Source organism: Bombina bombina, chromosome 5 (assembly GCF_027579735.1).
Source record: "Bombina bombina isolate aBomBom1 chromosome 5, aBomBom1.pri, whole genome shotgun sequence".
Lineage (NCBI taxonomy): Eukaryota > Metazoa > Chordata > Amphibia > Anura > Bombinatoridae > Bombina > Bombina bombina.
The window spans coordinates 451,732,091-451,746,567 of record NC_069503.1 but is presented as its reverse complement, the minus strand read 5'-3'; the positions used below and the strand labels follow the sequence as shown (position 1 = coordinate 451,746,567).

General features: G+C 40.8%; 1 protein-coding gene across 1 annotated transcript in view; it reads right to left on the bottom strand.

The window, feature by feature from the left end:
* Positions 1–4,247: 4,247 nt before the first annotated feature.
* HUS1 (HUS1 checkpoint clamp component) overlaps positions 4,248–14,477 on the bottom strand; it is a 113,365-nt gene continuing 103,135 nt past the window's right edge. Inside the window, 1 exon segment of the mRNA XM_053715754.1 lies at positions 4,248–4,358. Within this exon segment, the coding sequence (XP_053571729.1) occupies positions 4,248–4,358 (111 nt within the window).

Genomic DNA, 14,477 nt, shown 5'->3' with positions numbered 1-14,477 from the left:
TATTGAACAATCCTCTAGGGTTACCCAAATATTGTATAGCACCATTACATCTTTGGTAAAAACTTATTGAGTAATGGGGGTGCATTTACTTACATTGCTATGTCGCGGAGCTAGAATCAGTTATATAGAAATCTATGTGATAGAGGGCAGCCCCATTATGAGTAGGCAGTATAAGAAAGACTAGAGGCAGGAAGGTAACTCTCTATACTACAGTTAGCATATTTGTGGACCCCTCATAGTATCATGCACAGGCAGTATTATATAACACTATGGACGAGGTCCCCCAGTATCAGCACTCGCCAAAACCAGCAATTGACTAACATATAGGAGTCACTGACCATATTATAGGTTCTGATAGAAAGGGAAGTTATAGCAGAATTGATAAATAAAATGTACAACGGGATGGACATATAAACTTGGGCAATTATCTCAGTGTGGGACATAAGTGTCTCTCCAATTCAGAAGCAATCATCATAAGGAGAACATAGTAAGAGTCAATAATCAAGACCCAGAGCGTTCGTTAGTCTGGCACACACTACCCCACTCCTGTCCTCAGAACAAGAGGAGCAATACATTTGAATGATGACTGTACCGGGTCCCCGGTGGTTGCTGTGATCGCCAGTCCGGTCGCATGGCCCAATGAGTAGCCGTTTGTTGCCTCAAGACACTCAGGAGCATAGCAGATGGAGCTCTTCTCAAGGGTGTAGAGGTAAAGAGCTGCAGATATAGCGGTATCCGTAGACGCTAGTGGAGAGCTGTCATAATTCCCCCAAGCTTGTACTACAGACCGGAGCTTCACTACTTCTGGGCCTGGGGAGTATGTGGAGGCCAGTTGGGTGTAAGCGACTCCGGATTTTCCCCTTATAGCAGGTATCGGGTTATTGGGTGGATCCTCACTTTCATGGCTTACAATGCTGGGACTGGTTTGGAGTGATATGGGGGATAATCTGCTTGTATCTTCGGAACCATCGCAAACACTCCACCGGACTGGCTTGATCAGAGATTGCTCCTCCCATGCTGCAGAAACCAGACTAGCTGGTCCGTTGGAAGGTATGAGGAGTGTACGCTGAGGATCTGTATCGGCTTTTCTCTTGTTCACCGCGGTGCCAGATTGAGGTAGGCTGGATGCCAGAGCAACAGGGCCGACATTTGTGCCCAGCGTGTCAGATATGATGTCCTCAAATGTCACAAGATAGTCAGAGAGTAGGCAGCGTAGTTCCTCAAGGAAGCCCCTATTAACAGACGGTGCCATGTTGAGAGAGTTAGGGGTTGAGGTATTGAGCAGCCAACAATGGGGGCTGCGCGACAGTGATTGCCCTTAGGAAAGTCACTGGGGGGGTTTTGAGAAGGCCTCAGCCTTTGAAAAGCTCCGGTAACCTTAAGCGCCACACAATCCTAAAGAAGGGGGTATCAAATGAGAGCTGAACCCATGATAATCCTGAATCCAGCAGTTTGAAGTCCCAGAGATGGCTTTTTCTGGCGATATTTAGTTATCACAGCAGGAAGGTGTGAGCAGCCGACAGTTTTGCATCCAAAGATGGCCGCCGCCCGGAAGTCCCCCCCCAGGTGTTAGGCTTTTATTCAGCCGGCTCTCCCTGTTGATTCCTATGGGGAAATCGTGCACAAGCACGTTACACCAGCTCACCGCTAACGTAAGCAGCGCTGGTATTGGAGTGCGGTAAGGAGCAAAATTTTGCTCAACGCTCACTTCTTGTCTGGGTTGTAAAAATTGTAATACCAGCACTGTCTGTAAGTGAGCGGTGCGCATAAAATGCTCGTTAGCACCGCATATCCTCTAACGCAAAACTCGTAATCTAGGTGTATGTGTATAGGTTAGCCATTTTACACTATAATCCTTTTTCTTTCTTTTTTTCCCTTCTCTTATTCATTTATTTATAGGGATTTTTTTATTCTTGTTTTAAGCACTATATATTCAGGCATCTAGGATTTAGTTTGATGTTATATGTCTTTTTAAACTTGAGGTGTTTTAGGTTTTGGAGATTGGTTAATTTAATTACATCATATTTAGGTACACTCTTTCCACCAAGCTTACACCGCTTCAACACATCACTATGATAGGATTTCACATAATCTCCTCTTATCATGGAGGCTCTAGAACTTTCAAATTTTCCTATATCATAATATTAGGCATTAGAACTTTGAAGTAATTTCAAATGCTGCCAATTACGATTATCGTATATTTTGATAGAATGCGATCAGATCCCCATATAGAAATTAGCAAGTGTGGACTATTGAAAATAGAAAACGTACACGGATGCCAGTATACTCCTATCACTAAAAGACGGGCCAATCATGTGAACACAGCCATGACCAACAGTGAGAGCAGCTAATAACATTCATCCAGTGGTAGGATGGGCGTTCCTAAGGACACACACACCCTGATTTGATAGGACAAGCGTCATGCCACACTTAGAGATTGGTTAGGATGGGTTAAACATAAGACATACAGAAGTTAGTCAGAAATATTGTGCATATCTAATACACAACTATTTACTAAATGGATCTACATATCAAACATCTCTCTCTTTCGAAAGGATTAATTGCAGGTAGAGTCTTCTATATACCCCTAGTCAATCAAGGTAGGACTCATTCTATCACCTAAGACAAACAATGGTTAGATATGACTGTGAACAAAGGGCTGTTAGTGGATACAAAGTGAATGGTTAAGCGGTCCATTTTTTATATACAGTATATATAAAAAGAGGATTTCATATCCATTATATGTATATAAAGAGAGGAATAAAATATTTGAAATATGAATGCAAACAAAATGGGCTTTATCTTAACAATTGAAATATGACTGTCAATGAAATATAAATGTTAACGAAATGGATTTCTCTTGTATATATGTTATTTGCGATACTGTTAATTTCTTGATGTTTATCTTTAGCCCAATGTTGCTTAATGTTTAAGCTGAGTGATGTATTATATAGGTAGCCCTTTATGTATACATAGGTTGATTCTGGATGTGATTTCACATAGGTATACAGGTGTATATGATTAATCAGAGAACACGCCCCTAAAAGGGTGGGTTTGTTCCATTAGGGTTTGGTAAGAGATATAAAAAGCAGGACTGCTAGTAAGGTGATTGTTATGCCTGATGAAACGGCCTTTTTAGTACCGAGAAATGCATTGCATTTTAAGGGGGATATTTGGATACCCCTGTTCCATTACCTGTGTTTGTTTATAAATTATTTTTATTAAACATCTGTGTTTTTTAAAAAAAATACAAGTAGAGTGGAAGCACCTTATTTGCTTGTGTCCATTGACTATCCATTGGGACACAAACACTAGCTTTATCCTGCACCTGTATCCTGATTATTGGGAGAACCTTAATTGGGTGAGCTGATATGCCCTTTTGAAATTTATCAGTCTACTTCTACCAGCACATAGGTGTGCTCATTCAGAATGTGAGTACACTTTTGACATTGTCAATTTACATGTTTTTATACTCTGGTTGATCTACACATGTAGTGCTCTCTTTGCTTCACTTTTTCACTGCAGCACACAGGGAGTTCAAGAAGTGGGTGAGCTGATACACCCTATAATTCTTCAGCCTGTAACTACTAGCACATTAGGGTGCCCCAGTAATATGTGAGTATCCATTTGGCTCATATTTCATCAAGTCCACACATATGTTTGGTGATTCTACACATGAGGCACCCTCTGTTCTTTTTTTCTACACTCTGCAGCTTATCCGGATTAGTCTGTGAGGAGGAGACAGCCAGCACATGATAGCCTACCTTGGTGAAGATTTCCCTACCTTAAAGAAGTGTATACAATCTATTTTGGTACTTTTTTGATTTTAGGATTTTGTATGTATGTTGAATATAGTTTTTGCATACGGTACATTGTTAATTACCAATCCTTCCATCCTGTTATATATGCGCCCCCTCTAGTTCCAGCCTGTCACTGAATCACAAAAGAACATTTGTGGGTTTCATATCCTTTTAATAAAAGTCTGGATTTTGGAATAACTACGGATTTTGGAATACCGGATTTGAGGATTTGTATCTGTAATAACATATTGTATTACAACGGCTCTGTAATTAGCAGGTGACCCTATTATTTGTATTAAAATAAGTAGGCATGATAGAAGAACATTTGCAAAATGTGGTTTTATTCAAAATAAAAAGGTGTTTGGTTCAGAAAGTAAGCCAACTGTGCAACTCTGTATAGTGGGCATCACCCACAGTAGTCATTTCCTGGTAACACAGCCAGAGCACTCACATCTTACCCCAGGGTGGGTTTCCCAGATCTTTAAAATGAGTTGAGACCGACACCAAATCTGTTTCTATTTTCAAGTTAATTTCTCCATTTCAATTTGCTTCAATGACCTTTAAACAAACCATACACTAAAATTATAAATGGCAACAAATCTATAGGTGAATTTTTGAAAAAAAAATACTGTGTATATATATATATATATATATATACACACACCCTCAATTGTTTTCATCCAAATTAGTTACAAAACAAAGTAAAAGTAAAAAAAATAATAATGTATGATGAAAGAGTATTTATTGTTTTTTATTTGCACGTTTAAAAAGGCATGGTGTAGGTCCAATTACACATTTTACATGCCACTTGCACACTGATTCAATACAACAACCAAACATATAAATGTTGATAGCATCACATATGTATTTTAGAACATTCTAGCTCCCTCCTCCATCGTTTAAATTCCATGCTCCCTCTTTTAAAACTCCCTTCTTCCTCCTCCATCCTGTAAAACTCCCTCCTCTATAACTCCATGCTCCCTACTCTGAAACTCCCTCCTACCTCCTGTAAAACTGCCTCCTTTCTGCTCTCTCCTCCCTGCTACATGCTGCCTTATCTGTCCTCTCTCCTCTATGCTGCATCCTCCCTTCTCCAGCCTGCCTTCTACCTGCTCCCGTCTCTGTCCACCCTGTTGCCTCCTCTGTCCTCCCTTCTCCATGCAGCCTCCTCAAAAATGTGAACAAAAAAAAATTGAATTATTATTTAGATATTACATACAAAGTACTGTATGTGTGCCTGCTCTAAGGCCGCAGACATCAATCCGCCTGATACTATACGATTGGACTGATTGACACCCCTGCTAGCGAATCTGCAGGGGGCGGCTTTGCACAACCAGTTCACAAAAACTGCTTGTGTAATGATAAATTCCGACAGTGTATGCTGTTGGCATTTATCAATGTGCGGCGGACATGATACGCTACATTGTATCATGTCAGCTCGCACTTTGATAAATTGACCCCCATGTCTTAAGGAAATCAATATCCTTTTAAGTAAATCCCCCCCTAATTAATAAGTGTTTAACACTTGTTAATTAAATCATGTAATTAATACATGTATTATTTGAAAATGGTATTAAACATTGTATACTGACTATATATACAATATTTGTAATAATTTTATGACTTTTTTCTCTTTTGAAAAAAGGGAATTTTTATCCAAAACAAAAAGTCAAGGAAGACTACAAGGCGATTTTCTTAAAGGAACATTAAATACCTTAAAGGGACACTGAACCCAAATGTTTTTTTTCATGATTCAGATAGAGCATGACATTTAAAGCAACTTTCTAATTTACCAATTTTTCTTCGTTCTCTTGCTATCTTTATTTTAAAAGCAGGAATGTAAATCTTAGCAGCCAGACCATTTTAGGTTCAGCACCATGGATAGCTCTTGCTTATTTGAGGCTTACATTTACCCACCAATAAGCAAGCATAACCCAGGTTCTCAACCAAATATGGGTCGGCTCCTATGCATTACATTCCTGCTTTTTAAATAAAGAAAGCAAGAGAACGAAGAAAAATTGATAATAGGAGTAAATTAGAAAGGTGCTTAAAATTGCATGCACTATCTGAATCATTAAAGAAAAAAAATGGGCTTCGTGTCCCTTTAAGTAGAGTACTGTAGTCAGGGGCGGTACTACTAGGTGGTGCAACAGGTGCAGTTGCACTGGGGCCCGAGAGGGTGGGAGGCCCCATTGAGCAGCACAAAAGCAGGAGTAAAACGGCCGCGAGTTAGCAGGGGTCAGATATACAGCGGCCATGAGACACTTACTTGCAAGTTGCTCTCACGGCCGCTGCATGCAGGAGACAGATGCTGCTATTTATTGATACGGCCGGGCATGTAAAATGTAGCCCAGGGCCGGAGAAGTCTGTATGTGGCTGAGTACTCTGCTGCACAAGCAAGGGAGCTGATCCAACTAAAAGCAGGAAGTCTGCAAAATTACCATGACAACAGCAATGTCATGGAGTGGGAGTGCTATTGTTGAAGCTCTATGTAACATCTGCAACAGCCAATTACCATTGCAGAAACTCGGGTGCAATATCACTTACTAAAAGAGCAGTTGTGGGACTTAGACAGACAGTGCAGCAACATACAGAAGCCTCAGCTGCAATAGGAATATAATCATAAAGGTAATTGTTGTTAAGTTACTATGTGACGCTGTGGAAGTTTAAACTATTCAGGTATTTCCTACACTTAACATTTCCTGGGACCAAAATGAGGAAAGTAAAATGGTCTGTTATATGTATAAAAATTGTATAATCGTCTATCTATCTATCTATCTATCTATCTATCTATATATATATTATCTGTCTATATATCTCTCTATACAGTATCTATCTCTCTATCTATCTATCTAGTATCTATATATACAGTATCTATATCTCTATCTTACTTTATTTATCTATTTATCTATCTATCCTATTTTATCTATACAGTATCTATCTATTTATCTATCTTACTTTATTTATCTGTCTATCTTACTTTATCTATCTATTTATCTCTTTTGCTATATATATCTATTTATCTCTCTATCAATCTTACTTTATTGATTTATCTATCTATCTATCTATCTATCTATCTGTATATTCTATCTCCATCTATTTTTATTAATCTCCAGTTTCTCTCATCTATCTGTGTACCTACAAAGCTTCACAAATCATATATTTTATCATATAATGTAATCTTATATAAAAGGCGTGTTTTACCTAGGAACAGCAAGATTGTCTTTTCGTCTGTGTCCCAAAAAACTTTGCACCAGCCCTGAGCTCTCCATCTTCCCTCTTACTTTCTTTAAATAATTTTAAAAAATCAGAATGTGTTAACATTGGGACACCTTGTAAGTTAGTTACTGGCTAAGCAGAAATAGCCATATTGTGTAACTAAGATCCCAATTTTAATATGAAAGCATAGGCAATTTATTGTAGCATTTAAAAATTTTAGTTATTTGCAAGTGGATGTGCAAAAATACCCTCTGTTTTGTGTGTATGTATATATATATATATATATATATATATATATATATATATATATATATATATATATATATATATATATATATATATATATGTAACTTTATTAAAATGTGACAATAGAAGGTTTATGAATTAAAATGCATTGTAAACAAGTGAAACATTCAAATAAATATGCTTAATTTCTTATTTCTTAATAAAAGAAACTATACAAACATGTTTAAGATTAAAACAACTATATATGGTTGTTAATTACTGAACCTGCATTAAAATGTCTGAGTTTGAAGAATGGAGGGGGGAGTAAGCAGGGAAGACAGAGGAGATAGCATGTAGCAGGGAGGACACAGAAGGGAGGAGGAAGCATGGAGGAGAGAGGAGGAAGGCGGCATCATGAAGCAGGTAGGACAGATGATACAGCAGGGAGGACAGAGGAGGGAGGAGGCATTATGGAGCAGGGGGGACAAAGGAGGATAAAGGAGGCAGCATGGAGCAGGGAGGAGGCAGCAAAGAGCAGGGAGGAGGCAGCATAGAGCAGGGAGGAGACAGCATGGAGAAGTGAGGAGGCAATGGAGCAGGCAGCATGGAACAGGAAGGACAGAGGAGGCAGCAGAGAGGAGAAAGGAGGTAGTTTTCAGGGGTTTAAAGGAAGGTGGAGTTTAAGTGGAGGGAGCAATTTTAGAGGATAAAGGAGGATTTTACAGGATGGAGGTCAGAAAGGATGGAGTTTTACAAGAGGGAGCATGGAGTTTTAGAGGAGGGAGAATGAAGGAGGGAGTTTTACAGGAGAGAGCAAGGATATCCTAAAATGGACACTGTACATATAAAAAAAAAGTCTCAAAGCTTAAAGGGACACTGAAACCATTTTTTTTATTTTGTGATTCAGATAGAGCATGCAATTTTTTTTTATTTTTTTTTTCAACATTTATTTATAACCAGCAGTACAAAATCCATAATATAGAGACAAACAACCAGAAAATATTTTAGTTATCGTACATGTTATATCAGCATCAAAGAAAAAAAGGAAGAAAATCCAATGAAAAAAAAAAAAAAAAACAATAACAGACATGCATGGAATGCATTTTACAGATCATATACACAATTAGTTAAACTGAAGCATTAATATTTACCAAATTACTCACTACTCACTGTTGGAGTTTTTATTATTTATATTAATAATTAAAATATATACAAAAAAAAAAAAAGGTAAAAAAAACAAACGGGAGAAAAAGAAAAAAAAAAAAAAAAGAGGGAAAGGAAGGGAGGAGAGGGGAAGGGAAATGCCGATTCTCTCTAACCCTCACCGACTCACCAGATACCAAGCAAAACTATCTCTGAATTCTTAAATGGAAAAATCAAATAATCAATTTCTCTCTCAGGGAATATCTTAATGAACGGTGCCCATTTATCAAAAAAGTTCCTTACGTTGCGTTCATTATCTATGTTTGTATTTTTTTGTTCTAAAATTTCTAATTTCAGGGATAGTTGGTAGTGTTCTCGATTTCCATTTCTTGCAAATCAAGTATCTAGTAGTGATGTCGCGAACCTAAAATTTTGCATTCGCGAATGGCGAACGCGAACTTCCACAAAAGTTTGCGAACCGGCAAACCGGGCGAACGGCCATAGACTTCAATAGGCAGGCGAATTTTAAAACCCACAGGGACTCTTTCTGGCCACAAAAGTGATGGAAAAGTTGTTTCAAGGGGACTAACACCTGGACTGTGGCATGCCGGAGGGGGATGCATGGCAAACTCCCATGGAAAATTACATAGTTGATGCAGAGTCTGGTTTTAATCCATAAAGGGCATAAATCACCTAACATTCCTAAATTATTTGGAATAACGTGCTTTAAAACATCAGGTATGATGTTGTATCGTTCAGGTAGTGTAAGGGTTTTTTTTTTAAATGTACACTACTGTTTTAGCAGATATGACTTGCACTGGTGTGACACTGTGCCCTGGCAGGACCTGGAACGCACACATGTGAGGGAAACTGACTGCTATTATTTCACAGTAAAAAAAAGTTGTTGTTTTTTTAAAATGTATGTACACTACTGTTTTAGTAGATATTACTTGCACTGGTGTGACACTGTGCCCTGGCAGGACCTGGAGCGCACATGTGTGAGGGAAACTAACTGCTATTATTTCACAATAAAAAAGGTGGGTTTTTTTTTTTTAAATGTATGTACACTACTGGTTTAGCAGATATGACTTGCACTGGTGTGACACTGTGCCCTGGCAGGACCTGGAACGCACACGTGTGAGGGAAACTGACTGCTATTATTTCACAGTAAAAAAACAAAATTTATGCTTAACTGATAAATTCCTTTCTCCTGTAGTGTAGTCAGTCCACGGGTCATCCATTACTTATGGGATTATAACTCCTGCCTAACAGGAAGTGCAAGAGGATCACCCAAGCAGAGCTGCTATATAGCTCCTCCCCTCTACGTCATACCCAGTCATTTGACCGAAAACCAAACGAGAAAGGAGAAACTATAGGGTGCAGTGGTGACTGGAGTATAATTTAAAATTTAGACCTGCCATAAAAAACAGGGCGGGCCGTGGACTGACTACAATACAGGAGAAAGGAATTTATCAGGTAAGCATAAATTTTGTTTTCTCCTGTTAAGTGTAGTCAGTCCACGGGTCATCCATTACTTATGGGATACCAATACCAAAGCTAAAAGTACACGGATGACGGGAGGGACAGGCAGGCTCTTTACACGGAAGGAACCACTGCCTGAAGAACCTTTCTCCCAAAAATAGCCTCCGAAGAAGCAAAAGTGTCAAATTTGTAAAATTTGGAAAAAGTGTGAAGTGAAGACCAAGTCGCAGCCTTGCAAACTGACTACACTACAGGAGAAATTCCTTTCTCCTGTAGTGTAGTCAGTCCACGGGTCATCCATTACTTATGGGATTATAACTCCTCCCTAACAGGAAGTGCAAGAGGATCACCCAAGCAGAGCTGCTATATAGCTCCTCCCCTCTACGTCATACCCAGTCATTCGACCGAAAACCAAACGAGAAAGGAGAAACTATAGGGTGCAGTGGTGACTGGAGTATAATTTAAAATTTAGATCTGCCATAAAAAACAGGGCGGGCCGTGGACTGACTACACTACAGGAGAAAGGAATTTATCAGGTAAGCATAAATTTTGTTTTCTCCTGTTAAGTGTAGTCAGTCCACGGGTCATCCATTACTTATGGGATACCAATACCAAAGCTAAAAGTACACGGATGACGGGAGGGACAGGCAGGCTCTTTACACGGAAGGAACCACTGCCTGAAGAACCTTTCTCCCAAAAATAGCCTCCGAAGAAGCAAAAGTGTCAAATTTGTAAAATTTGGAAAAAGTGTGAAGTGAAGACCAAGTCGCAGCCTTGCAAATCTGTTCAACAGAGGCCTCATTCTTAAAGGCCCAAGTGGAAGCCACAGCTCTAGTAGAATGAGCTGTAATTCTTTCAGGAGGCTGCTGTCCAGCAGTCTCATAGGCTAAACGTATTATGCTACGAAGCCAAAAAGAGAGAGAGGTGGCCGAAGCCTTTTGACCTCTCCTCTGTCCAGAATACACGACAAACAGGGAAGAAGTTTGTCGAAAATCTTTAGTTGCCTGTAAATAAAATTTCAGGGCACGGACAACGTCCAGATTGTGCAGAAGTCGTTCCTTCTTTGAAGAAGGGTTAGGGCACAATGATGGAACAACAATCTCTTGATTGATATTCCTGTTGGTAACTACCTTAGGTAAAAACCCAGGTTTAGTACGCAAAACTACCTTGTCTGAATGGAAAATCAGATAAGGAGAATCACAATGTAAGGCAGATAACTCAGAGACTCTTCGAGCCGAGGAAATAGCCATTAAAAACAGAACTTTCTAAGATAACAGTTTGATATCAATGGAATGAAGGGGTTCAAACGGAACACCCTGTAAAACGTTAAGAACTAAGTTTAAACTCCATGGCGGAGCAACCGTTTTAAACACAGGCTTAATCCTGGCCAAAGCCTGACAAAAAGCCTGAACGTCTGGAACTTCTGACAGACGTTTGTGTAAAAGGATAGACAATGCTGAGATTTGTCCCTTTAACGAACTAGCGGATAAACCCTTTTCTAAACCTTCTTGTAGAAAAGACAATATCCTAGGAATCCTAACCTTACTCCATGAGTAACTCTTGGATTCGCACCAATGCAAGTATTTGCGCCATATTTTATGGTAAATTTTCCTGGTAACAGGCTTTCTAGCCTGTATCAAGGTATCAATCACTGACTCCAAGAATCCCCGCTTTGATAGAATCAAGCGTTCAATCTCCATGCAGTCAGCCTCAGAGAAATTAGATTTGGATGATTGAAAGGACCCTGCACCAGAAGGTCCTGTCTCAGAGGTAGAGACCATGGTGGACAGGACGACATGTCCACTAGGTCTGCATACCAGGTCCTGCGTGGCCACACAGGCGCTATTAGAATCACTGATGCTCTCTCCTGCTTGATCCTGGCAATCAATCGAGGAAGCATCGGGAAAGGTGGAAACACATAAGCCATGTTGAAGACCCAAGGTGCTGTCAGAGCATCTATCAGAACCGCTTCCGGGTCTCTGGACCTGGATCCGTAATAAGGAAGTTTGGCGTTCTGGCGAGACGCCATGAGATCCAGATCTGTTTTGCCCCAACGCCGAAGAATTTGGGCAAAGACCTCCGGATGAAGTTCCCACTCCCCCGGATGAAAAGTCTGACGACTTAGATAATCCGCTTCCCAGTTCTCCACGCCTGGGATGTGGATCGCTGATAGGTGGCAAGAGTGAGACTCTGCCCAGTGCATTATCTTTGAGACTTCCATCATTGCTAGGGAACTCCTTGTCCCTCCCTGATGGTTGATGTAAGCCACAGTCGTGATGTTGTCCGACTGAAACCTGATGAACCTCAGAGTTGCTAACTGAGGCCAAGCCAGAAGGGCATTGAAAACTGCTCTTAATTCCAGAATATTTATGGGAAGGAGACTCTCCTCCTGAGTCCAAGATCCCTGAGTCTTCAGGGAATTCCAGACAGCGCCCCAACCTATCAGGCTGGCGTCTGTTGTTACAATTGTCCAATCTGGCCTGCTGAAAGGCATCCCCTTGGATAGATGTGGCCGAGAGAGCCACCATAGAAGAGAATTTCTGGTCTCTTGATCCAGATTCAGCATAGGGGACAAATCTGAGTAGTCCCCATTCCACTGACTTAGCATGCACAATTGCAGTGGTCTGAGATGCAGGCGTGCAAAGGGTACTATGTCCATTGCCGCTACCATTAAGCCGATTACCTCCATGCATTGAGCCACTGACGGGCGTGGAATGGAATGAAGGACCCGGCAAGCATTTAGAAGTTTTGTTAACCTGACCTCTGTCAGATAAATCTTCATTTCTACAGAATCTATAAGAGTCCCTAAGAAGGGAACTCTTGTGAGTGGCAATAGAGAACTCTTTTCCTCGTTCACTTTCCACCCATGTGACCTTAGAAATGCCAGTACTAACTCTGTATGAGACTTGGCAGTTTGGAAACTTGACGCTTGTATCAGAATGTCGTCTAGGTACGGAGCTACCGATATTCCTCGCGGTCTTAGTACCGCCAGAAGAGACCCCAGAACCTTTGTGAAGATTCTTGGAGAAGTAGGTAACCCGAAGGGAAGAGCTACAAACTGGTAGTGCCTGTCTAGAAAGGCAAACCTTAGGTACCGGTAATGATCTTTGTGAATCGGTATGTGAAGGTAGGCATCCTTTAAATCCACTGTGGTCATGTACTGACCCTTTTGGATCATGGGTAAGATTGTCCGAATAGTTTCCATTTTGAACGATGGAACTCTTAGGAATTTGTTTAGGATCTTTAAATCCAAGATTGGTCTGAAGGTTCCTTCTTTCTTGGGAACCACAAACAGATTTGAGTAAAACCCCTGTCCGTGTTCCGACCGCGGAACCGGGTGGATCACTCCCATTAGTAAAAGATCTTGTACACAGCGTAGAAACGCCTCTTTCTTTATCTGGTTTGTTGACAACCTTGAAAGATGGAATCTCCCTTTTGGAGGAGAAGCTTTGAAGTCCAGAAGATATCCCTGAGATATGATCTCTAACGCCCAGGGATCCTGGACATCTCTTGCCCAAGCCTGGGCGAAGAGAGAAAGTCTGCCCCCTACTAGATCCGTTTCCGGATTGGGGGCCCTCACTTCATGCTGTCTTAGGGGCAGCAGCAGGTTTTCTGGCCTGCTTGCCCTTGTTCCAGGTCTGGTTAGGTTTCCAGCCCTGTCTGTAGCGAGCAACAGTTCCTTCCTGTTTTGGAGCGGAGGAAGTTGATGCTGCTCCTGCCTTGAAGTTACGAAAGGCACGAAAATTAGACTGTCTAGCCCTTGGCTTGGCTCTGTCTTGAGGCAGGGCATGGCCCTTACCTCCCGTAATGTCAGCGATAATTTCTTTCAAACCGGGCCCGAATAATGTCTGCCCTTTGAAAGGTATGTTAAGCAATTTAGATTTAGAAGTTACATCGGCTGACCAGAATTTTAGCCACAGCGCTCTGCGCGCCTGAATGGCGAATCCGGAATTCTTAGCCGTAAGCTTAGTTAGATGTACTACGGCATCAGAAATAAATGAATTAGCTAGCTTAAGGGCTTTAAGCTTGTTTGTAATCTCATCCAATGGAGCTGTCTCAAGGGTCTCTTCCAGAGACTCAAACCAGAATGCCGCCGCCGCCGTGACCGGCGCAATGCATGCAAGGGGTTGCAATATAAAACCTTGTTGAACAAACATTTTCTTAAGGTAACCCTCTAACTTTTTATCCATTGGATCTGAAAAAGCACAGCTATCCTCCACCGGGATAGTGGTACGCTTAGCTAAAGTAGAAACTGCTCCATACACCTTAGGGACTGTCTGCCATAAGTCCCGTGTGGTGGCGTCTATTGGAAACATTTTTCTGAATATAGGAGGGGGTGAGAAAGGCACACCGGGTCTATCCCACTCCTTGTTAACAATTTCAGTAAGTCTTTTAGGTATAGGAAAAACGTCAGTACACGTTGGTACCGCAAAATATTTATCCAACCTACATATTTTCTCTGGGATTGCAACCGTGTTACAATCATTCAGAGCCGCTAACACCTCCCCTAGTAACACACAGAGGTTATCAAGCTTAAATTTGAAATTTGAAATGTCTGAATCCAGTTTATTTGGATCAGATCCGTCACCCACAGAATGAAGCTCTCCG